Below are 26084 nucleotides of genomic sequence, written 5' to 3' on the forward strand. Positions count from 1 at the left end.
CACATACAAGAGCACCCTCTAGGGAGTGCAAGTGAGCAAGGCTGACAAACAGGGTGTGGAGCATCATTTAGTGCAGGCAGGGCGCAGTCCCCTTCCTGGCAACCTGACTAGTGGGCATCGTCCTCCCAGGAGATGTTCTAGCCATGGTTTCCACTCATGCAAAAGCCATCACTAAAAGGAGCCATCCCTGAGGCCAAGGCAGCAGGAGGTGGCTCCACAAGAAGCAGAGGACCGCCTACCCTCTTGCCACCAAGCAGAAAGAGGGGACCTAAGAGATGGGGGGGAATGGAAACAGGTCCCTGCTCGGGGTGGCAAGCGAATCCCCTCCTGGCCTCCCTCACCTGCCCAGTTGACCTCCAGCAACAGATATGGGGCTCTGGAATGTGAGGGCCAGACAAATGAGGATGTGGATGAAGGTTCATCCAGGGGGGTTGCCTAGGGCGAGTCAGTCAGCCCCACACATTATGACTGCCCCGGCTAAGAAAAAAAGGAGGGTCATTGTCATAGGCGATTCCCTTCCGAAGGGAACAGAGGGCCCGATATGCCGACCGGACCCATCCCACAGGAAAGTCTGCTGCCTCCCTGGGGCCCAGGTTAGGGATGTTGCTAGGAAACTCCATGGTCTGGTGTGGCCCTCTGATTATTACCTGCTGTTGGTAATGCAGGTTGGCAGGGATGAGATTGCAGAGAGAAGTCCCAAGGCCATCAAAAGGGACTTCAGGGCACTGAGGGCGATTGGTTGAAGGATCAGGGGTGCAGGTAGTGTTTTCCTCAATCCCATCTGTGACAGGGAAGAACACTGAAAGGGACAGGAAAACTCACCTGATTAACAGGTGGCTCAGAGGCTGGTGCCATCTGTGGAATTTTGGTTTCTTTGATCATGGGGAGGTTTACACAGCACTGGGCCTGCTGGTGACAGATGGAGTCCAGCTGTCTCAAAGAGGGAAAAGGATTCTCGCACATGAGTTGGCAGGGCTCACTGAGAGGGCTTTAAACTAGGTTCGAAGGGGAAAGGGGATATAACCAGGCTCACTAGAGATGAGCCCAGGCGTGCCATGCCAGGTTTGGGGATGAGATTGATAGCCCAGCTCAAGTGCATCTACACCAATGCACGCAGCATGGGCAATAAACAGGAGGAGCTAGAAGCCATTGTACAGCAGGACAGCTATGACTTGGTCGCCATCACAGAAACACGGTGGGATGACTCTCATGACTGGAGTGCTGCGATGGATGGCTATAAGCTCTTCAGAAGGGATAGGCGAGGAAAGAGAGGCGGTGGGGTGGCTCTGTATGTTAGGGACTGTTTCTATTGCATAGAGCTCAATGACTGTGATGAAAAGGTCAAATGCTTATGGGTAGAGATGAGGGGGAAAGCCAACAAGGCAGACATCCTGCTGGGGGTCTGTTATAGACCACCCAACCAGGATGAAGAGGTAGATGAAGTTTTCTACAAGAGGCTGGCAGAAGTCTCACAATCGCTAGCCCTTGTTCTCGTGGGGGACTTCAACTTACCAGACATCTGATGGAAATACAACACAGCAGAGAAGAAACAGTCTAGGAGGTTCCTGGAGTGTGTGGAAGATAACTTCTTGACGCAGCTGGTAAGGGAGACTACCAGGGGAGGTGCCTCACTAGACCTGCTGTTTACTAACAGAGAAGGACTGGTGGGAGATGTGGCGGTTGGAGGCTGTCTTGGGCTTAGCGACCATGAAATGATAGAGTTCTCGATTCTTGGTGAAGTAAAGAGGGGGGCCAGCAAAACCACCACCATGGACTTTCAGAGGGCAGACTTTGGCCTGTTCAGGACGCTGGTTGAGAGGGTCCTCTGGGAGAGAGTCCTGAAGGGCAAAGGGGTCCAGGAAGGCTGGACATTCTTCAAGGAGGAAGTCTTAAAGGCACAGGAGCAGGCTGTCCCCATGTGCCGCAAGATGAACCGGTGGGGAAGATGACCGGCCTGCCTGAACAGGGAGCTTTTGCTGGGACTCAGGAAAAAAAGGAGGGCTTACCACTTATGTGGAAGAAGCAGTTAATGACCTGCTATGCCACCTGGACACTTACAAGTCTATGGGGCCAGATGGGATCCACCCGAGAGTGCTGAGGGAACTGGCTGAGGAGCTGGTCGAGCCACTCTCCATCATCTATCAGCAGTCCTGGCTAACAGGGGAGGTCCCAGATGACTGGAGGATCCCCAGTATAACACCCATCTAACAAGAAGGGCCAGAATAAGGATCCCGGGAACTACAGGCCAGTCAGCCTGACCTCGGTGCTGGGGAAGATTACGGAGCAGTTCATCTTTAGGGTGCTCACTGGACATATGAGGGACAACCAGGGAATCAGGCCCAGCCAGCATGGGTTCATGAAAGGCAGGTCCTGCTTGACCAACCTGATCTCCTTCTATGACCAGGTGACCCACCTAGTGGATGAGGGAAAGGCTGTGGATGTCATCTGCCTGGACTTTAGTGAGGCCTTTGACACTGTTCCCCATAGCATCCTCCTGGAGAAACTAGCTGCCCATGGTTTGGATGGGTGTACTCTTCACTGGCTAAAAAACTAGCTAAATGGCTAAGCCCAGAGAGCGGTGGTGAATGGAGTTAAATCCACTTGGCGGCCGGTCACAAGTGGTGTTCCCCAGGGGTCAGTTTTGGGGCCAGTTCTGTTTAACATCTTTGTCAATGATCTGGATGAGGGGATTGAGTGCTCCCTCAGTAAGTTTGCAGATGACACCAAGATGGGTGGGAGTGTCGATCTGCTTGAGGGTAGGAAGGCTCTGCAGAGGGATCTGGACAGGATGGATCGATGGGCAGAGGCCAACTGTATGAGGTTCAACAAGGCCAAGTGCCAGGTCCCGCACTTGGGTGTCAACAACCCCATACAATGCTACAGACTTGGGGAAGAGTGGCTGGAGAGTTGCCCGGCAGAAAAGGACCTGGGGGTGTTGGTCAACAGCCAGCTGAACATGAGCCAGCAGTGTGCCCAGGTGGCCAAGAAGGCCAACAGTATCCTGGCTTATATCAGGAATAGTGTGGCCAGCAGGACTAGGGAGGTGATAGTGCCCCTGTACTCGGTCCTGGTGAGGCTGCACCTCAAATACTGTTCACTTTTGGGCCCCTCACTACAAGAAAGCCATTGAGTTGCTGGAGCAGCTCCAGAGAAGAGCAACGAGGCTGGTGAGGGGTCTAGAGAATAAGTCTCATGAGGAGCGGCTGAGGGAACTGGGGCTATTTAGTTTGGAGAAGAGGAGGCTGAGGGAGGACCTTATTGCTCTCTACAACTACCTGAAAGGAGGGTGTAGTAAGGCAGGTGTTGGTCTCTTCTCCCTGGTAACTAGCGGTAGGACGAGAGGCAATGGCCTCAAGTTGCGTCAGGGGAGGTTTAGATTGGATATTAGGAAAAATTTCTTTACTGAAAGACTGGTCAAGCATTGGAACAGGCTGCCCAGGGAAGTGGTGGAGTCACCATCCCTGGAAGTGTTCAAAAAACGTGTAGATGTGGCACTTCAGGATATGGTTTAGTAGGCAGGGTGGTGTTAGGTTGATGGTTGGACTTGATGATCTTAGAGGTCTTTTCCAACCTCCGATTGTACGATATGTGAAAGAAAACAGTGATCTGCATTCCTGGTAATTTTGTCTTCTGTTTTATTATTTTTCCCTAGACAATTTAGGCATAAAAGTTCAAATCCACAAAGTCTCCATTAGTTGGTTTTTTTAAAAAAGGAAATTATCTAAGTATTATAAGCTTTAAATAAAATACTTCAAATAATTTTAATTTTAATTCATATAAGAAAACACAACACCACAGTCTGTCCATTCCTTCCTTTAGTTCCTATGAAACCAAAAATTCATTTGTTTGTACAAATTTGCTACAATATGTGTTTTTAACTTATATGTTTGTTTTGCATCTATTTGGGGCATTTGCCTGGGTAGGTCTCGCCTGCTGCTGAAAATCTTTTACAATTTCTAAAGAAATATTCAACCATTTCACAAAACCTGATCTTATACAGACATGTGGAGTACTTGATGTATTTACGAAGACAAGATTATCTGAAATTAATTCCCCTCATGTAATTTTCCAAGTCAGAATCTCTTGTCCTTTAATATTATAATCTCAAAAGCATATATTCACCTATATATATTTGTTTAAACTTAACATCGATTAGGAACAGTATGGAATAAGCACATCATATCTTCTATCTGTTCATTCAAGTTGGATGCCAAACCTACATGAAATATTCTCTGCATCAAGTATTATTATTGGAAGACAAAATAGGGGGAACTGTAGAGTAGAAATTTAAGCTTTAATTAACAGTCCTGTGGTGTCTGGTTCATTTACAGCCCAAGATGGTCAAGAGAAGTCTTGATTACCATACTGTCTACTCTGTTTGCTCTATTACATTTATATTACTATGCTGTGGTTTTCAGTTACATAACCAGATAAGAAAATAATTTCTCTTTCTCTTAATATAAAGTTTGCTTCTGAAGATCCCACAGCTTCCTTTGAAGCACTAAAGGTTGGCCAAGATTACAGACAGGATGCAGAGCAGAACACAGAGAGGCTCACAGTAGCTTTATTTACATTCAGCATTAAAAAGACAAGCCAGGAAGACCTTTCCCTCAGCAAGGCTTAGCAGAGATGAAAGGTCTGAGAAAGATGGTGTAGAACAGATGTGACATTCCTCTGCAGCATGAGACAATTTGTTGTATTACTTAAACAACTTCACCTAGGAAATTGTTCCTATTGCAAGCTTATTTGCTAATCCCTTTGGCTCTCCTCAGCAGCATGCAATATTCTGTGGCATCCGAGTTCTCACAGAGTACTGGGTAGTGGTTTGCAGTCTGTAAAACGAGTATTTTATGAATTTTCTGGGCTAAATGCACATAACCTAGACTGCAGTTACAGGGACAGAAGTCATCCCAGATGCTCTTGGGTTTGAGTCCTAAATTCCTACAGATTTCATGCATTAATCCAACCCACCAGCAGATTTAACCTTCCAGGTCCATAAAGCCACCTTCTTCCTCAGCTCCTCCTGTTTGTCACTACTGCCTCAAAACAGATCTGCCATACTCAAACCTTCTCCTACTTCCATCTGGCACTACCAGAAACCCTCTAGCAGTCCCAAAACTGTAGTTATATCTCTGTCAAGGTAGTGAAAAAACAAAACTTTCTTCTCAAGCCACCCACTGCAAAAAGGGTCTCCATTTTTAGACGACCTACAGCTACCATCTAGTTCAACTGCCTGACCACTTCAAGGCTGACCAAAAATTAAACCATATTATTAAGGGCATTGTCCAAACGCTTCTTAAACACTGACAGGCTTGGGGCATCAACCACCTCTCTAGGAAGCCTATTTCAGTGTTTGACCACCCTCTCAGTAAAGAAATGCTTCCTAGTGTCAACTCTGAACCTCCCCTGGCACAGCCTTGAACCGTTCCCACACATCCTATCACTGGATACCAGGGAGAAGAGATCAGCACCTCCCTCTCCACTTGCCCTCCTCAGGAAGCTGGAGAGAGCAATAAGGTCACCCCTCAGCCTCCTTTTCTCCAAACTAGACAAGCCCAAACTCCTTAGCTGCTCCTCATAGGATATTCCTTTCAGCCCTTTCACCAGCTTCGTTACCCTCCTCTGGATGCATTTGACTACCTTAACATCCTTCTTACATTGTGGGGGCCAGAACTCCACACAATACTCCAGGTGAGGCCAAACCAGTACTAAATACAGTGGGATAATCACCCCTTTTGACTGGCTGGTTGTACTGTGGTTGATGCACCCCAGGATGCAGTTTGCCCTCTTGGCTGCCAGGGCACACTGCTGACTCATATTGAGCCTGCTGTCAACTAGCACCACCAGATCCCTTTCTGCAGGGCTGCTCTCCAGCCACTCCTCTCCCAATCTATACTTGTGCCCAGCTTTACTATGCCGCAAGTGCAAGATCCGACATTTGGAGTTGTGAAATTTCATGCCATTAATCACTGCCCAATGCTCCAACCTATCTAGATCCCTCTGCAAGGCCTCTCACCCCTTGAGAGAGTCAACAGCACCTCCCAGTTTAGTATTATCAGAAAACTTGCTAATGGTGCATTCAACTCCTGCATCCAGATCATTGATAAAAACATTGAACAGATCTGGCCCTAGAACTGAACCATGAGGAACCCCGCTGGTGACCAGTCATCAGACAGATGTAGCCCCATTCACTATGACCCTTTGAGCTCTGCCCTTCAGCCAGTTCTCTACCCAGCTGCACTGCATACCTGCTCATCTCACAGCTGGACAACTTGTCCAGAAGGATACTTGTGGAGTCCTGGCTGGACGAGAGGGGACATAGTTTGGTGCGTTGAGCAACCCAGGTTCCGATCTGGAGATGAGCCTTGGGAGCGGCTGACACGGAACCCTGCTGGGAAGGCAGAGCGACGAGCTCGGGACACTGGAGCAGGGGGAACGTCACCGTTTCCTGCCACACTGTCACTTCCTTCCTGCCACGTTGCTTTTTCCTGCCACAGTACTGTTTTCACTTCGAGATGCAGCTCTGCACCAATCACAACGAGTTGCAGTAGTTTTGCCTATATATGGGTTGGGGTTTTAACCATTCAGATGCTGTAATAGTTTTGCTATATAAACCTTGTTTTGCTGACTAATAAAGGTGTACGATCATACTCATATTGGGGTCACATCGTTACAACGGATCCGTTACCCACGCCTACATTTGGTAGCAGAGGATGGACGGTTTCCCTGCAGGAGTGCCTCGGTCTGCGGTGAGCAGCTAGAGAGGGGGCGTGGGAGTAACGGCTGGGAGGGTCCTGCCTGGGTGCGGATGCGCAGGGCAGGTACGGACGGCCGACTCCCAGGGATTTTCGAGCCACACTGGGGCTGCCTGGCGCAGCTAAATTTTAACGTGGAGGCCGTGGTCGCTGGCATGGAGGTGGATGACGCGGCAACGTTGTTAGTCGGTATTCTCTCTAAGAGAGGAATAGACACAACGGCAAAGCAACTCATGAAGTTGATTAAACTGGGGCAACGATGGGGTCACTTTGCGGATACCCCGGTACTGATTTCCGTCTCGGAATGGCAACAGTTAGGAGAGACAAGGTGGGAAAGGACAATAACGGGGGAGGACAAGGAGGAAAAGGAGATAAAAGCCGTCCGTGAGCTCTGGCGAACAGTATTACACACCTTAAAAGCCATGAAAGCTGAACGAGAGGTGGCGTGTGCTGCAGCTCAGATGCTAGCTCCGGAGCCCGGGAAAGATCACGCGCCTAAGCCTGGGACATTATCACAGGTTTTCGGGCTACCTGCTGTTAGAGGGATGACTGGGATCACTTGTAACACAATTGCCGAGATTCGAGCGAGTGCAGAGTGCGGTTCCGGTCTGGGCGCAGAGGGGGGTGGCCCACCGGAAGTTGCTGCCAGAGACATCAACTCGAAATGCGAGCCGGACGCGGTAGTACGACCGTCCCCAGGGAGCGGGGAGGAGTCGGGCGCAGAACTGCGACTGTCTTTTGGAAGAGGGGAGGAGCGGCTAGTACCACCCCCAGAGGGGGAGGGAGAAGGGGTGCAGCTTACAACATCGGCCCCTCCTGGGGCGCGGCCTGCAACATCGGCCCCTCCTCTCTATTCACCTCTGCCACATTCCAGCGAGGCGTCTCCACTCACGACGCCCTCTGATGCCGGCCAGAACGAATTACTCAAAAAAAAAAAAAAAAAAAAAAAAAAAAAAACCAACAAAAAAACAACCCAAAAACCGTGCGATCTGTTGCAGTCGGTTTTGCAGCATCTTCAAGACAAGAGCTCGCAGTTCCAGCATATGTCAATCGTTACCAACCCCCCCACCGGGAAAATGAGGCTTCTTCTCCGAGATGTTTAGCTGGGCCTCTGGCACGGATCACACCTACCCGCTGGAGCGGTGTTACAAGAGATGCCATCCTAGATGGACAGTGGAATGTTGCCACCATTATCTGAGGTACACAAGCCTCAGCCTGTCCTGTGGAACAGGTTAATGGATGACAATCGTAAGTACAGGTGTTTGGCCGGAGGAGTGGCCACTAAGTTACCACGTGAAGAAAGCCGTGAGCAGGGGCTGGGTCTAATAGACCCTGAGCAGGAATCAGGTCTGTTTTCCCCGCCCCCCCCCCGGCTCGCTGGAGAATGGGACAGTCACTGAGAAAAGGAGCGAAGGCTCCATTAAAGAATTTTTTTACAGTGAAGTTTGAAAGAACAAAGTCTTGCAGTTTAAAATCCCTGAGGAAATCATTACTTGGAAATCAGTGCATACAGATTTAAATGCTCTAAAACTTACAGAGACTATCTCAGAAGCAGCTGCTATACCTCTGTCCTTATCTCAAAAGCAAGGACAGAGCAGCAGTCTGCTGAAATTTAACCCTACATACGACGAAATTCCTAACGAACATGAGAAATGCGGGAAGTAAATCTGCCAAAACCTGACGATCCTTTGAATCCAGAGAAACGGGAAGTGGGGTGTAAAAATCCGGCATCCCGAAAGTGTACAACAGGGTCTCTCGACAGCAATTGGCGTACCCGACCTGAGATCAAAACGAGGTGAATTCCAACATAAAACTGCACAGTCCCTCAGACGCTGTACAGCCGCCGCGCCAGCAGCCACCGCATCGAACGGGTCAGCAAACCTTACACCTGGTGGGGCACATGGCTCCCCCGGGGCAACCGGTGGCACGGTTCCTCCCCCACCCCCCACTTTTCCCCCCCCCCCCCCCCTTCCCTCGATCCCAGCGCGCCGGCCCGTTCCGGCCAGCCCAGAAGCGGCATGGCGATAACCATCTTTCTGACATTCAAGGACTTGGTTACAAAATATGTATACAATTCAATTACTGCAGTAGAATTCCTTGTGAACAAACAGCTGGACTTTATTATCTTTCCAAGGTTCAGATAGTCTACCTAGATAATGTTATTCACTCTGCTGAAAAGTGAAAATATTGACTTTACAGCTGAAGATTTGTCCCCTCTATTTACTTTGTCAAAAAGGACTCACATTTATTATTTTCCCCGAAGATCAATGCCAAAAGCAAAAACTGTTTTACAAAAGATTTCAGATAGAATTGCAATTGCCTTTACCTTCAGAATTAATGTCGAATTGCCAACAAATTTGTATATCATTTATGAAGGTTTTGTTTTACAGCCTTACCCTCTTTTCGATCAGTGGTGTGTTAACACGCAGAAGTTGAAGACTCTGGAATGGATCTTTTTGTCTCATATGCCCATGAAAACATTGACTTCAAAGGTACACATCATAGTGTCCTTAATAGCACAAAGTTGGAATCACTGTCAGCAAGTTGATACTATTTGCCTGCTGCTGGCTAAAGATGACTTTGTGGCTTTAAACAGTGAATCCTTATCACTGCAAGCCGCTCTAGCTGATTATTTAAATAACATACGTTATACCCTTCCACAACATAAGCTGTTACATTCCCTCTCTCAAATTTCATTGCAGCCAAAAACCAGATGTGTTTCTGCTCCTATTAAAGGAGCATGAACAGTGTTTCGGAAACAAACAAATTCATCAGATTAGCAATCATCTATTTTAGTCGTTGAAGGATCCACACAAATTTTTAAGCTATCAGCGGCCTTGCACGTCTTTGAATTGTTTTCGACTGAACCACTCAGTGTTGTCACAGATTCTGCATGTTGTGAATATTGTTCAACGCATTGCAGATGCAATTGCTATTGAAATTAGAAAATCGTGTACGTGTATATTTTATAATGCATATATAGTTACATACTACTCTACTAAAACCAATAACTGAAGAAAAAGTTGTAGCAGATAAATTGACAATGGCAGCAGTACTGCCACACAGTTTCAAGCAAGCCCAATTATCTCATGACTTCTTTCAGCAAAATGCTTCTTCCTTGCATAATCAATTTGCTTTGCCCCAGGGGCAAGCCACAAAAAATGTTCATGCATGCCCTGATTGTCAATGTATTACACCCGTACCATCGTGTGCAGGAGGGAACCCTCGTGGTTTACGAGCTGATGAGTTGTGGCAAAGTGATGTTACACATATATCAACATTTGGTCGACTGCATTGTGTACATGTTAATGTGGATACTTTCTCAGGATTTCTGGTAGCCACGGCACATACGGGAGAAAAGGAACGTTTCACGGACAATTTCTGTTTTCCTACAGGACTGGAGTATACAACATGTTACAGGTATACCACATTCTTCTACTGCACAAGCCATTGTCGAAAGTGTCCACGGGACCCTCAAAGCTATGCTAAATAAACAAAAAAGGGGGAATCCTATGGGCAGTGTTACCCCACAGGAACAGTTAATGTACTTAATTTTTAAAATCGTTCTGATGATCAATTATTTACAACAGCAGCTGACCGTCAATTCGGGATGGTCCCTCCATTTGTGGTTCGACCAAAAGTATGGTATAAAGAATTTGGGGAATCACAATGGACAAGTCCTGTAGAACTAATAATGTGGGGAAGAGGGTATGCGTGTGTTCTTCTTTCAACAGGCCCTTGATGGTTACCAGCAAAATATGTGAAGCTATATCATGAGCTGAAAGAACGTAACGCAGAATCCGATGCCAGAGGTGACCACACTCACTCTCGGGGAGCAACCTCTGACATGGAAGCAGAAGAGACCCACTCTGGATGATCCTATTACACAGGGAACACTGAAAAAATTGCAGCAAACGCAAGTACTCTGATGACTGCAGTGGGTGCACCACCCACACCAATTAATACATTCCTTGCATATTTGGCAATTATCTCCCACAACAGCTTTTGTATAACGAAGCAATCTTGGAGGACACGGTATACGCGATTTTAGAACTGCGTCTGCACAAGAGCAAAGGTCAACTAGCAGACACCGTGAGGAAAAGTATAAACCTTCACCTGAGGGCTCCTGACAACTGCCTAGAGGTGCCAATATGCATGTACAAAAGACATAAAAAAAAAAAAAAAAAGGGGGGGGGGGAGAAATGGAGAATGATAAGTACTTTGCAGAAATGTAATGATTATGTATGTTAACATGGCATAAATATCTAGTAAGAGTGTCTTTTCGGTACACACATTTGAGTAGAACTATTCCCGGTGCGTTCAGTACTGCAGTAAAGAATGCCTGCTTTCTAGAACTCCAACATTAAGTTTTAGGAAGTTAATTATTTTGCTGCTTTCTAGTAATAGATTTTGGGTACCCAGGTAGGACGCTGCTCTTGAACTTCAATGGTCCGAGGGATTGCAGGACCTCCAGCCGGCACTGAGGGATTCCCGGGGAGAACCTCTGATCACTGGACCAAAAAGTTCTGAGCGTGAACCATTAATAAGGCAAAGGCATTCTTCCAGTATTGTTTCTTGTTGCCTATTTGTTAGTCATAGTAAAAGCTTCACAGCATTGAGCTATATCCCTGACGAGAAGGGAAAGTGTCCTTTCTAATCCTGAATTGAAAAGAGAGTACTCTTCCTGAAACTGAGGCTTGGGAATTTGTCTGTTAAATGTTGAATATTATTGTAAGTCCTGTCTTTGCAATATTTGGATTTATGCTAAAAACTTGGTGTGCCTGTGTGTGTGTGTGGTCGCGACCATGAACGTGTGATTTTATGTTACCGTCTTTGTATTTCTGTGATCTGATGGATTTATTTGGTTTCTGTGATCTAACGGATTTGTCTGGACTAAGTAACTGTTTTGTGTCTTTTGGTTTGGTAAGTTCTACAGGTATTGACTATTTCTGGTTTTTGACTTTAGATTGTTGTATTTGGACTCTGATTTATCAAAACTTCGGAAGCATTTGATGCAGCAGGGAATAGATGTGGTGATGTTTGCAGCTTTATGCTTTTATGTACATTAATTTTAGCCTATATAGTTAATGAGTCATAGTTCTAGATACATTGATCTTAACCTAGGTAATTAATATCGATAGCCAATACTAAATGTTATGGATGTTTGTATATATGATAAGTATACCTATAACCCAAGTGCAAATTTACTGAGCTCATATTATTGATACACTGCTATTTCGATGCCTGACGCGGTGAGATGCATTCCCTCCCATTGACAATAATGGTATGTTGTGGTCAAGCGGTACTTTAGTCCCACCATCCACACAGGAAGAAAATTGGATACAAGTAAATCCAGCAAGAAAATTGAATACAAGTAAATCAGTCTACACCCATATGCTAGGTAACAGATTTACCATCAGTATGTATCATTCTCAAGTTAATTTAATCTTTCTTTATATCCAGCAGGTTGTGGTATGCACTTCACATCTCTATGTCTTCAACTAGCATTTGTGTTCTTATACTGTTAGTATTGTAGTTTGTGTGGGCCTCTGAAAGAGTGGTAGCAAGCTAAAGACCAAAATTAATGTCAGCTCTCATCATCATCAACAACCTCATCAACTATACCTGGCTTGCTCAAAAAACAAAAAGGGGGAATTGTGGAGTCCTGGCTGGACGAGAGGGGACATAGTTTGGTGCGTTGAGCAACCCAGGTTCTGATCCGGAGGTGAGCCTTGGGAGCGGCTGACACGGAACCCTGCTGGGAAGGCAGAGCGACGAGCTCGGGACACTGGAGCAGGGGGAACGTCACCGTTTCCTGCCACACTGTCACTTCCTTCCTGCCACGTTGCTTTTTCCTGCCACAGTACTATTTTCACTTCGAGATGCAGCTCTGCACCAATCACAACGAGTTGCAGTAGTTTTGCCTATATATGGGTTGGGGTTTTAACCATTCAGATGCTGTAATAGTTTTGCTATATAAACCTTGTTTTGCTGACTAATAAAGGTGTACGATCATACTCATATTGGGGTCACATCGTTACAACGGTCCGTTACCCACGCCTACAGATACTGTGAGGGAAAGCATCAAAAGCCTCACTAAAATCCAGAAAAAACACATCCACCAACTTCCCTTCATCCACTAGGTGGGCGACCTTATCATAGAAGGACATCAAATTAGTTAAAAAGGACTTTCCCTTTGTTGACTGTGCCTGATGATTGCATTGTTCTTTAAATGCCTTTCAGTAGTACCCACTATGATCTTCTCCATAATTTTTCCAGGAACTGAGGTTAGACTAAAAGGTCTGTAGTTCCCTGGGTCTTCCCTCACATCCTTCTTGTAAATTGGAATAACATTGTCTAGCTTCCAGTCAGCAGAGACCTACCCAGACTCCCAAGACCTTTGGTAGATGATCGAGAGGGGTCCTGCCATAACATCCGCTACCTCCTTCAGAACTCTGGGATGATCCCATCAGGCCCTGTGGACTTGTGAACATTCAGCTGATACAGCTGGTCCTTTACAATTTCAGTGCCACAAATGAAAAGTAACTGTTCCTGCAGTTATGATCCTCTGACTGAGGGGACTGGGCAGACCAAGGTCTATCAGTATTATTAAAGACAAAGGGGGGGGGGAAGCATTGAATGCCTCTCCTTCTTTTTCATCCCTATTAGTCAGATGACCATCTTCAACAAGTATCAACCCAATGTTTTCTTTAGACTTCCTTTTGCTATTAATGTACTTTAAAAAGCCTTTCTTGTTGTCTGACAAAACACTGGCCAGTGAGCTTTGGCCTTTCATGTCTTCTCCCTGCATATACAAACCACAGCTCTGTAACCCTCCTGTGAAACCTGACCTTGCTTCCAGAGATCGTACAATTTATTTTTCTTCTTGAGGTCCACAAGGAGTTCCCTGTTCATCCAAGCTTGTCTTCCACCCTGCTTGCTTGACTTTCAACACAAGGGTATTGCCTGCTCCTGTGCTTTTAAAAGGTGGTTCTTAAAAACTGACTAGGACTCCACCTGTCTAGAAGAGGCAAGGGAATCTTTAGCAGCCGGCTGGCCAACCTGGTGTGAAGGGCTTTAAACTGAAGGACTCGGGGGGTGGGGTCCAAAGTCACAATGCTCAAGCCATCTCATCCGGCTGGAGAATAAATGTAGCCAACCAGAGCAATGACAAATGTTCCTTAGCTGCCTCCCAAACTGAGAACCAGAAGGCCAATCACCTTAAGGGTGGGTATGGCTATATCAGATCCTCTTGCAACACTCCAGGGAAACCTGCATGCTTGAATTCCTCTCTGAAATGTCTGTATGCCAGTGCATGCACCATGGGGAATAAGCAGGAAGAACTAGAGATCTGTGTGCGGTTGCAGGGACGTGATCTCATTGCAATTACAGAGACATGGTGGGACAGCTCGCATGACTGGCACGCTGTCATGGATGGCTACACACTCTTTAGTAAAGACAGGCCAACAAGGAGAGGTGGTGGAGTTGCTCTGTATGTGAGGGAGCAACTGGAATGTACTGAGAGATAACTTTGGCCTCTTCAAGGAGCTACTTGGAGGAATCCCATGGGTTAGGGCTCTAGAAGGCAGGGGGGGTCCAAGAGAGCGGGTTACTACTTAAGCATCGCTTCCTCCATGCTCAGGAGCGGTGCATCCCCCTGAGCAAGAAATATATAGAAAAGGAGGCAGGAGACCCACATGGATGAGCAAGGAGCTTCTAGTGAAACTCAAAAGGAAGAGAAAGGTCTACAGAATGTGGAAAGAGGGACAGGCCACTTGGGAGGAATACAGGAATGTTGCAAGAGCATGCAGGGAAGCAACAAGGAAGGCTAAGGTCCACCTGGAATTAAACACGGCAAGGGATGTCAAAGACAACAAGAAGGGCTTCTTCAAGTACACCAGAAGCAAAAGGAAGACCAGGGAAAATGTGGGCCCGCTGCTGAATAAGGTGGGTGCCCTGGTGATGGAGGATACACAGAAAGCAGAGTTACTGAATGCCTTCTTTGCCTCAGTCTTCACTGCTAAGGCTGGCCCTCAGGAATCCCAGGCCCTGGAGGTAAGAGAGGAAGCATAGAAAAAGGATGACCTTCCCTTGGTTGAGGAGGATAAGGTGAGAGACCATTTAAGCAAACTGAACACCCACAAATCCATGGGCCCCGATGGAATGCACCCACGAGTGCTGAGGGAGCTGGCGGATGTCATTGCTGAGCCACTCTCCATCATCTTTGAGAGGTCCTAGAGGACAGGAGAAGTGCCCGAGGACTGGAGAAAGGCCAATGTCACTCCAATCTTCCAAAAGGGCAAGAAGGAGGACCCAGGGAACTACAGGCTGGTCAGCCTCACCTCCATCCTGGGAAAGGTGATAGAGCAGCTCATTCTCGATGTCATCATCAAGCAAGTGGAGGAAAAGAAGGTTATCAGGAGTAGTCAACATGGATTCACCAAGGGGAAATCATGCTTGACGAATCTGATAGCTTTCTATGATGGCATGACTGGCTGGGTGGATGAAGGCAGAGCAGTGGATGTTGTTGGAGGATTGGGCAGTGAGGTGGATTGAGAACTGGCTGAATGACAAAGCTCAGAGGGTTGTCATCAGTGGCGCTGAGTCTAGTTGGAGGCCTGTAACTAGTGGTGTCCCCCAGGGGTCAGTACTGGGCCCAGTCTTGTTCAACTTCTTCATCAATGACCTGGATGAAGAGTTAGAGTGCACCCTCAGCAAGTTTGCTGATGACACAAAACTGGGAGGAGTGGTGGATACACCAGAAGGCTGTGCTGCCATTCAGCGTGACCTGGACAGGCTGGAGAGTTGGGCAGAGAGGAACCTGATGAAGTTCAACAAGGGCAAGTGCAGGGTCCTGCACCTGGGGAGGAATAACCCCATGCACCAGTACAGGCTTGGGGCTGACCTGCTGGGAAGCAGCTCTGCGGAGAGGGACCTGGATATCCTGGTGGATGACAAGTTGACCATGAGCCAGCAGTTTGCCCTGGCTGCCAAGAAGGCAAATGGGATCCTGGGGTGCATTAAGAGGAGTGTGGCCAGCAGGTCGAGGGAGGTTCTCCTTCCCCTCTACTCTGCCCTAGTGAAGCCCCATCTGGAGTACTGTGTCCAGTTCTGGGATCCCCACTTCAAGAAAGATGAGGAGCTACTGGAGAGAGTCCAGCGGAGGGCTACGAGGATGATGAGGGGACTGGAGCATCTCTCCTATGAGGAAAGGCTGAGGGAGCTGGGCTTGTTCAGCCTGAAGAAGAGAAGGCTGAGAGGGGACCTTACAAATGCCTATAAAGGGTGGGTGTCAGGAGGATGGGGCCAGATTCTTCTCAGTGGTCCCCAGCAACAGGACAAGGGGCACAAACTGAAGGATAAGAAGTTCCACCTGAACAGGAGGAAGAACTTCTTCACTCTGAGGGTGATGGAGCACTGGAACAGGCTGCCCAGAGGGACTGTGGAGTCTCCTTCTCTGGAGATATTCAAAACCCACCTGGACAAGGTCCTGTGCAACCTGCTGTAGGTGACCCTGCTTTGGCAGGGGGGTTGGACTAGATGACCTGCAGAGGTCCCTTCCAACCCCTACCATTCTGTGATTTTGCGATTCTGTGTAAAGTAGCTGAAAATAAGCCATGATGCAATGCTGTTACATGAAAAGTTGTGCTACTACTCATTTTAGATGACCCATCTAAATTCTCTGCAAGTCATCACGAAAAAATGCTAATTGATTATTTAAACAACATTTTTCAAAGGAAAAGAAACATCTAGTTCCCTCACATCAATATCATAGCATTTTTTCCTAAAAGAATGTCATATAAATATTTGTCTACAAATGCATTTTGAAAAGTACTATAACGGAAGTGTAAAACAAACAACAATTTTTAGTATCACTTCAGAAAGCAGAGGTACTCAATTTACCTTCAGAAACAATAAGAAAATCTTACTGAATGACTGGAAGTGTTTTATAACACCTTTTCAGGAGCATGTCATTTACAAAAAAATAGTACACTAAGCATTCAAATTTTTCAGAATGGGTAATGTTTGTCTGCCCCATATGTAACAAAAACAAAACAAAACACAAATCACAAAACAAACAAGGTATACATTTGATAACTTTTACCATACAAATACCACAAACAGAAAAGAATAGATAGAAAGGAAATCCAGAGATGGGGTCTTACCAGTAAGAGGTTTTAACTGAAAACAACCTCGGCCGAAATGTTTGTAACTGGTCAGCTGAATCATAGGCAGATACACCACCAGCATTCTATTTACATCTACTCTGAACGGCTCCAGATGATGATTTTCCAAAACTAGCTTGCCAGGGAAGCTGTTTTCACATTAAAATGCCTTTCTGCCTATGACTAGAAGAGTTAATCCATAAGTAAAATCCAAACTGCACAAATGAGCCTCAAATAAGAGGTTATTAGGAATAAAGGACACAGTTAACAAGCAAGAGCTAGTAAACAAGGAGACATTTGTGGAGACATTACAAGTTAAAATCTAGCACTGTGTGTTAAAATTCTTCACGAAGGCTTCAAACAAACTAGTAACGGTTTGGATTATATTCCAGGCCCAAATTCTTCAGAAAATGGGAATTAAGCACGTTTCAACAACAAACTAATTAAAACAAAATCACATTTCCCTTATTAATTTATATAGTTTACGACTGGAAAATACTATGATATCATCTAATCTCCAGTCCAACAAATTTAGACTATTTTCTTTATTTTTATAATCCTGTTTCAAGTTATGCAAGGGCTTTAACAATTATTCTTAAAGACTAACCCATATTCTAGCAGATATCACCACCAGATTTCTGATGAGATCATACTATTACTTCCTGTAGGGACACAACAATTCTTTCTTCACTATTCTTAAAACATTCTTGAATGTTTGTTATTAAACAGCACTGCACTTAAAGCAGGGATTTGAAGTGAACTATCCAAGATCTTTGTTCTGAATGGTTACAGTGATGTTAGTACTATGCAAGATGTATGAGCAATTTATTTAAATTGTTCCAATGTATAACAACTTTGGCTCCCTTCCTCAAAAACTCTCGGTCTTCTGATCTAGATCAATATATATTACATAGTTAAACCTACAGTTGCTATTAGCCTCATATGCCCCAGTAGCAGGACAAAACTAGGCAACGCTCAATTTTTAACACAGTAAAATGTTTACAACAGCAAAATATCTTGTTCATAAGCTTTTACTACATAGTAAATTAACAACAACTTGTGACAAATTTTTAAATATAAGCTTAATTGATTTTAGCTAGGGTTTGTTTTGGGGTTTTTTTCCACGAGAGAGAGAAGAAACAACGTAACCGTTATATTACTGGCAACTCCCCCAAGTACTCCAGTTGCCCAAAAATTGCAAAATATGTTCTAGGTGCAGGTTCCTCTACAGAGTTAAATACATGTTCATTTGCTTCTCTTGCTTTTGTATGGTACTAAAAAAATACATTGTGGCATTACAGAATCGCCCATAGTAGAATTATTGTATCACCAAATGTTAACGGTTTATTCTTCTCTGGTGAAAATAAAGTAGGAAGAGGAGAGTTAAACTTAATGATCCTTATGGGTCCATACGAACTTGAGATATTCCATGACTATTTAGAAGATACCCTCAACTGCTAAAGCAATAGGCTCAACATACCACAATGCAACCTTATTCTTCTGCCAACTCCTATTTCGCAGATAGCATTCTGTATTGGGTTTGCGTTGCAAGATTTTGGTAGCAGGAAGGGATCTACAGAGGTGGCTCCTGCAAGAACCTGCTAGAAGGTTCCCCTGTGTCTGATAGGGCCAATGCCAGCCAGCTCCAAGATGGAACCGCTGCTGGCCAAGGCTGAGCCAATCAGTGACGGCGGTAGCGCCTCTGTGATAATATATTTAAGAAGGGGGAAAAAAACAAAACTCGTGGTGGAACAGTAGCTGGTAGAGAGGAGTGAAAATATGTGAGACAAACAACCTTGCAGACACCAAGGTCAGTGAAGAAGGAGGGGGAGGAGGTGCTCGAGACACCCTGCAGCCTGTGGAACAGACCATGGTGAGGCAGGCTGTCCCCCTGCATCCCATGGAGTTCCACAGTGGAGCAGATATCCGCCTGTGGAGGACCCCACGCTGGAGCAGGTGGATGTGCCCAAAGGAGGCTGTGACCCCATGGAGAGCATGCACTTGAGCAGGCTCCTGGCAGGACCTGTGGACCCGTGGAGAGAGGAACCCACGCCGAAGCAGGTTTGCTGGCAGGACTTGTGGCCCTGTGGGAGACCCGTACTGGAGTAGTCTGTTCCTGAAGTACTGTAGCCTGTGGAAAGGGCCACGCTGGGGCAGTTCATGGAAGAGCTGCAGCCCATGGGAAGGACTCACGTTGGAGAAGTTTGTGGAGGACTGCCTCTGGTGGGAGGGACCCCACACTGGAGCAGGGGAAGAGTGTGAGGAGTCCTCCCCTTGATGAGGAAGGAGCGGCAGAGAAAATGTGTGATGAACTGACTGCAACCCCCATTCCCTGTCCCCCTGCACCGCTCAGGGGGAGGAGATAGAAGATTTGGGAGTAAAGTTAAGCCCGGGGTGGAGGGAAAGTGTTCTAAGATTTAGTTTTTATTTCCTCATTACCCTACTCTAATTTGATTGGTAATAAATTAATTTTCCCCAAGCCAAGTCTGTTTTGCCTGTGATGGTAATTGCTGAGTGATCTCCCTGTCCTTATCTCGACCCATGAGCCTTTTATCATATTTTCTCTCCCCCTGTCCAGCTGAGGAGGGGGAGTGATAGAGCAGTTTGGTGGGCACCTGGCATCCAGCCAAGGTCAACCCAACTCACATTGTAAGCAACATTTCAGATGTACACATACATAACATCACATCACTGAGTTAGTCAATATGTATCTTAAGAATATCATTGTTCTCCTTCCCTCTCTTCCTATCCTATCTTTCTTGTCTCCCTACCATATTCCTTATGGCCAAGTTTTCATCTCCTGAAAAAATAAACAAGTTTGACAGATGTATCTTTAGTTGGACCAAGTCCCCATTTTGACTGAAGTTCTCACCAATAACAGCAATTTCCTGGTTCACTGCAATGGTATGTTTCTACTAATATGAAAAAGGGAGTCTAAAACCACCTCCCCAAAGAGGAAAAATGGTAGGTGCAGCCATTTCTAAAAACCTCTGCTTTTCTGTAGCTTCTTCAGCTCTGTGGTAGCAATATTTACATATTTAAAGAACATAAACATCACTGATCATCTGTAAGCAGTATCTTGCCATATTATAGAAAAAAATGTAAAAAGATGCAATGATTAGAAAGAATCTGCTTTCAAATTACAGAATCACAGAATGTTCGGGGTTGGAAGGGACCTCTGTGGGTCATCTAGTCCAACCCCCCTGCCAAAATTCTAAACTTGCCTGTGTAATATTATCTAAGCCAGAAACAGGGAAAAATAGTTACTGGATTTAGAAAGCAGTATTAAAAGGCATTGACTTGAAGGCCTTGAATGTGAAATATTCAATTAAAGAAAGAAAATAATGCTGAGAAAACTGAGAAAAAATATGCAGGAAGTTAAACACAAAGAAAAGACAACCCAACGCAACCTCTAAAAGCTAAGAAATGAAGTGGGCTGTGAATTCCAAGGAGCACAATGGATTACAGAGTGTTTATTACATAGGTGGTAAACACCTCTTCAAAATATTCTGGCATATGAAAGTGCTACAACTGCATATCAACTAGAAAAACTTTAAAAGAAAAACAGAAGAAAATCTATCTCTACATCTAGGGAAACAATTACAATTTTGAAGGGGAATATCAAATAAAATTATCTCATCATATACTCCCCGAACTAGAAGACAAAAAATGGTTCCTCGATCCCAGTTCAAATAGTTAAACAGAGCACATATCGCATTTTATTTCTTTTTTTTCCCCCTCCCAGATATTTAGATAGGGAAATGAACTGAGATTGGCAAGCTGCTGTCTTCACTTTCTAAAAATTAAGTCCAAGCTTACTAAGAGTCATATTGAACAGTATTGCTGTATTCTATAGAACATACTCTTATTTTTCATGTAAGACTTAAGTTCTGTCAAAGAAGATCTAATTTTTCAAGCAGATGTCCTTTTCTTTGTGTAAATATCATTTGTACACGTTTTGAAGAAATGTACATTATTTTAAGCATTCTACTATTTTCAGATACAGCAGCAGTGTTCATCACCTTCAGCTAGCTCTTGTCAAAATAACAAAGCATTAATAAAATAATGCATAAAGTCTATCTACATATGTATGCCATAAGTGCATTGTATAAAGGGAAAAAAAAAAAAAAAGGAAAAAAATACTTCAAATCCAAAACAAGCATCCTACTGAGACTGGAAAAGAGACAACACAAAAAGATTGATAAAAACAAAAGCAGTAGCCAAAAATCTAATTAACCTACAATCACAAGTCTATACATCTCTGAAGCAATTTGCAGCTACCTATAAAACAGAAGTAAAAGGGAAGGGCAGTAGAAGAAAAAAAAAAAAAAAGAAAAACACACATTTACTCAAGAAGATATCAAATGGAAGAAGGATAAAAAATAAAAGATTTTTAATTAGAAAGTCAATTGTTATTTTGCTTAGGACTTACAAGGTTTTAATACAGACTAAAGAGAAAAGCGAATAACATGGTTTAATGTCCTTTAAACACTGAATTCCTAGAAGCCATTTTAAAGCATGCATTTTAAAATGGTATGTAATCACACTTTAGACTTTCAGCAACTGTAAGTCCACCATATGATTAAGATGTTGCATATTTAATTATCCTTGCTGCTATAAGGGTCCAAGAATCTCAAGTGATATAGCCCTCTCTACCTTACATCCACATCTTCCATAAGTATCACATTATAATTAACTTGTGACATGTATTTACATATACAGAACACATCTCAGAAACTCACTGAAACACTTTGAAAACAAAATATCCATGTGACCTGAATTTTTATTATTTGCAGAAAAGGGTGGGGGAACCACTTCACATTTAATTCTGCTTATCTGAAAATGTATCGCAGTATCCTTACTATTGGGTTTGATGCTTGCAGGAGTCAGGTGTGAACTTACAACATTTAAAATGCCGAGCCATTAAAATATTTATTAACTTAGGACTAGTTTGTAACAACCAGAAATAACTGCTAATGACTCCAGCTGCAGATTAGATAAATAAAAATATGATGGTTGTAACAAGATGCAAAGTTTAAGATTTTAGAAATACTGGCCAAGAAGCTGGAATCCTAAATAAGGATTCAGTGGCATGCTCTCTGTTGAAATAACAACATCTTTTTATCTGGTCATTAACTAACTCTGTATCATGTCTCCATTTGGGAACTCAGACCTCTAGCTGAGCACTCGAGGAATTTTTTTTTTTAAACAGGCATAAACTTAACGAACAAGGGCTCCAAACAAGTGTTTACTAGTTTTCAAAAATAAGGTAGAACAACATTTACTCCTTTAGATACAAGCTTTTACTTTAACATAAATTAACTGTTCTTAAGTTATTCCAGAATTAATAGTTAATTCAAAAAAATAAGAAGATGTGCTATTTCAAAACTGCAAATTATGCAGTGGAAATTAATTCCAGGTCATACAGCTCCTCTACAACTAATTTTCTTCCTCATCTTGGATCTGTTTCTACTTGCAACATTCTTATGGCTTACTAAAGGTTTATAATTGAGACAGATAAAAATGCCTGTTACAAACAGCAGCAATTATTAACTCCTGTGAAAATAAACTGGTTTGTGTGTAACTTATGGAAAGCAACAAATGGCCAAGTAGGGGACGCTGAAACAATGAACATGAGGTTTTGTTGCTCACTTTGCTTCTCCACCCCAAAGAACATAGTCAACAGAAACTGCAAGCATTTCTCAAGTAATATTCTAGCTACACAGAGGAATTTGTCCTGGAAAAAGATATATGAAATAATTATAATCTGCAGAAGCAGATTTTGAATGTTAAGCCAAAGTCTTGGAGTTCTAAACTTGTTTTTTGCACAATTTTATATTATATATAAATATATAAATATATATATTATAAATTAAATTAATTTTATATTAATGAAAACCCTCCATATTCATTGTGCTCCTTGATACTATTTCAGTTGCTAATGCTGCTCAATCCCTTCCCCTTTTCCCAAAAAGTTATAATAAGAGGTCAAATTGTTTAAAAATTGTAGGAATCCAACATTCCCAACAGCTAACAGGCAGACTTCAAGTACAGGTGGAAAAGTAAATTAAAGCGAGAGATGAAACATTGAGTCAATAGGTTTTCTTTAAAGTATGAAAAAACTTTACTTCAGAAATACCTAGCAATACTCATCATCCATTGCTTCATTTGCTTAGAATTGCAATGACAAACAATATCAGTATTTGCTTAAAAGAAAGACATTTCTTGTGGACTAAGTAAACCACTAACAGATAAGGAAAAGAGAAACCTGAGAGCCAAAAGGGAAAGAACAGGACATTCTATTGGTTTCTTTTCTTAAACACGAATTACCTTTAATTAAAGAAGGATCGATTTACACAACTGACAGTAGTACAGCTGTACTGACTTTAGGTACGCTACTGGATTGGTTATCATGGGAAAGGAAGGTTGTACTGTAGTCAAATACACAAATATGCTCTGCACCAAGTTCTGTACGTTAACAGAAAATAAGATGCTGTAGTTTAGAGATCCTGATGGATAAAGCTTGTGTTACCTCTTGATAACTGCTTTATTTTTTTCCCGATAGTACCGGTGCTAACAAAATAGAAGTTGAGATTCGCCAAGAAACAAATAGTTCCTGCACGTTAATTCTGATTTAGCATTTCCTCAGAAACACCACATGGAAGAAAAAAAAAAAAAAAAAAAGAGAAATCACACTGATATATCCTAACACAACAGTTTGGAAATAAGCTTGTATCTGACAATGCTACATTGAGATGCTTTATCAGTGATTAAATCATTGTAAGACAACAATTTTCTCATACTCTGTAACTCCAGTCACTAAGGAAAAGCTGGGCTCAAATCCTACAAAGACTTAAAACTAGCATACTCATACACTAATACTCCATCAAGGAAGAAATCCAAAATGTTCACCGCCACACATTCTTGAACACACAATATTGGTAGGATATACGTGGGCAGCTGAAGCAGCCAAACTTTATCTATATCCATACAATAGAATTTAGATGGTGTTTGCAAAAATAAAAAATTCCATAATGTGATTCATACACAGTCACACCTAGACAGATCCAGGTACATTCTGGACCAAGGCCACCAAAACATAAAAACAAGTGTAAAATTTTCCTTTTTCACTGGGAAAATCTGGGTCCTCATATATCTCAGTCCACAAAGATGTGAAAAAAGTTCTCACACACTGATGCTAGAAGTTAGCAGAACCTCCTCAACTACTTTTGTCTAAACAGTATATGGTATGAGAAAAAGAGACAGCATATTCCAAAACATTCATTTTGTCAGACACTAGCAATGGCAATGCAATAAATACTCGCTAGGACTAGATAGCTTGCTTTTTAAAATCCCAACTCTAAGAACATACAAGCTGAACAAAAGCTGTAGTTACTCCAATTCCACTGGAAAACATCTCACTTGAAATAACAGATTCACCACCCAGAGCCTGTAGGAACCTAGAACTTTTCAGCCCCAAGTGCCTAAATTGCATCGCAAAATAAACACCACATGTTGCTGCTCCCAGTAAACAAAAATTCAAACTCCAACACATCCTGGGGCAAACCAACACAACAACAAAAATCTAAGAGCAAGACCTTGCCAAATCCATCAGATTCTTGTTTACAAACATCTATGTTCAATTGCACAGAATAGAGCCACACTTAGATGACTAGAGAAATCTGCACCTTCTTAAATCTTGTCCCTAGAGACCTTGGAAAGGTTAAGTCTCATTTTCTCAGTTCGATTCTCAAAGCTTGGGGTTTTTTTGGTTTGTTGTTTGGTTTTGTTTTTTTAAACTAGACAGTTTTCCTGTACTTTTTTTTGTCCCATGGATTGATCAATTCTGCAAAGGTAGAGAGGAAAAGCTGAAGAGAACAACTAAAGATGTCAGAGTAAGGAAAAGATAACACTAAGGTGTAGATATCTGGACCGTCCGGTAGCCTCACCTCCTGGATTCGCCTGCGGGCCTGCTGTAGCACCTCCTCGTATCCCTTTTGTCGCAGCTCACTCAGGCTCTCATAATACTCTTCGGGGTCGTCAGTCTCAGTGAAGAGCACCTGCGAAAGGATCTTCCAGCCGCAGGTATCCAAGCTGTGAAGCAAGTAAACTTGTACTTTATAGCAGAGAGCATCCATCTCCTGCTCGGATAGCTCCGGGACTCCGAACAGCACCGTCCACACGCCCGAGGGCTCCTCGGGGAAGGTAGGCAGGTAGGGTTCCAGCTCCGAGTTCACCGAGCACAGTTGCTGGTGCACAGCACGTAAGTCTTGGAAGGAGAAGAGGCCGGCCCAGCTGCACTCCTCCCCCAGGGGCTCCGCGTCGGAAGCAGCCGATTCGGCTGCCTGCAGCGGCGAGGGCGGCAACGAGGCGTCCTCCTTCCCCAACTCCAGCGCTTCTGTCTCTTCGGCGGCACCTGCCGCCTCCTGGCTCCCCAGTGGCCTCCGGGACAGGCTGCTCTTGACGCGCTGCGGGCTCTTCAGCAGCGCCTCGGCCGTCGCGCCCCGCAGCTCCGCCTCGGCGCGGAGAAGTGAGGAGCCGTGCGCCAGGCCGGAGTCCGTACCCCAGGCCGGGCCCCTGCTCACCGTGGAGATGCCGGCCTTGGGGGCGGCTCTTGCCGCGGGGCCGCCGCAGTAAAACTCGCGGGAGCCGCTGCGTTGGCGCTGCGCCGTGCGGTTGTGGCAGGTGATGGCAAACTTGCCCTCGATCTCGTTCCAGGCCACGATGAAGACAAATTTGTGCTTCTCCCGCTCCTGGAAGGCATGAGGCCTCACGGCCACCCAGTCGGCTTCCAGCGTTTCCTCCAGGGCAAAGGCGGACATGGTGCTGCACGGCTTCCCATGCACACACCCCACCCCCCCGGCTCCTGTCCCGTCAGCCCCCCTCGCTTGCCTTGCCGCGCGCCGGCAACAGCTCTCCGCAGCTCCGCCTCACTGCCCACCATCAGCCATCTTAGGGACAGGGAGGACGCGCTGGATCCCGACCGAGGCGACGGGAATGGGGAGGGAGAACAGAGAGGAATCACTTCCTCTCTACTCGGTGCCCGCCGCGCGCCCGCTGCCGGAGAAACCCGCCGCTACCGCCTCTGATCATCAACCTGTCGCCGCGGCGGATAACATCCGGTACTCCCACACAACTACTTCACGCACGTTACGCAAGGCAG

General features: G+C 44.7%; 1 protein-coding gene across 1 annotated transcript in view; it reads right to left on the reverse strand.

The window, feature by feature from the left end:
- Window positions 1-25757, reverse strand: part of LOC142365627 (junction-mediating and -regulatory protein-like) — a 118367-nt gene extending 92610 nt beyond the window's left edge. Inside the window, exon 1 of the mRNA XM_075446606.1 lies at window positions 24871-25757. Coding sequence (XP_075302721.1) covers window positions 24871-25743 — 873 coding nt within the window. The 5' untranslated portion in view covers window positions 25744-25757. The remainder of the gene's footprint in view (window positions 1-24870) is intronic.
- Between the last annotated feature and the right edge of the window lie 327 nt (window positions 25758-26084).

This window comes from Opisthocomus hoazin, chromosome W (assembly GCF_030867145.1).
Source record: "Opisthocomus hoazin isolate bOpiHoa1 chromosome W, bOpiHoa1.hap1, whole genome shotgun sequence".
NCBI lineage: Eukaryota > Metazoa > Chordata > Aves > Opisthocomiformes > Opisthocomidae > Opisthocomus > Opisthocomus hoazin.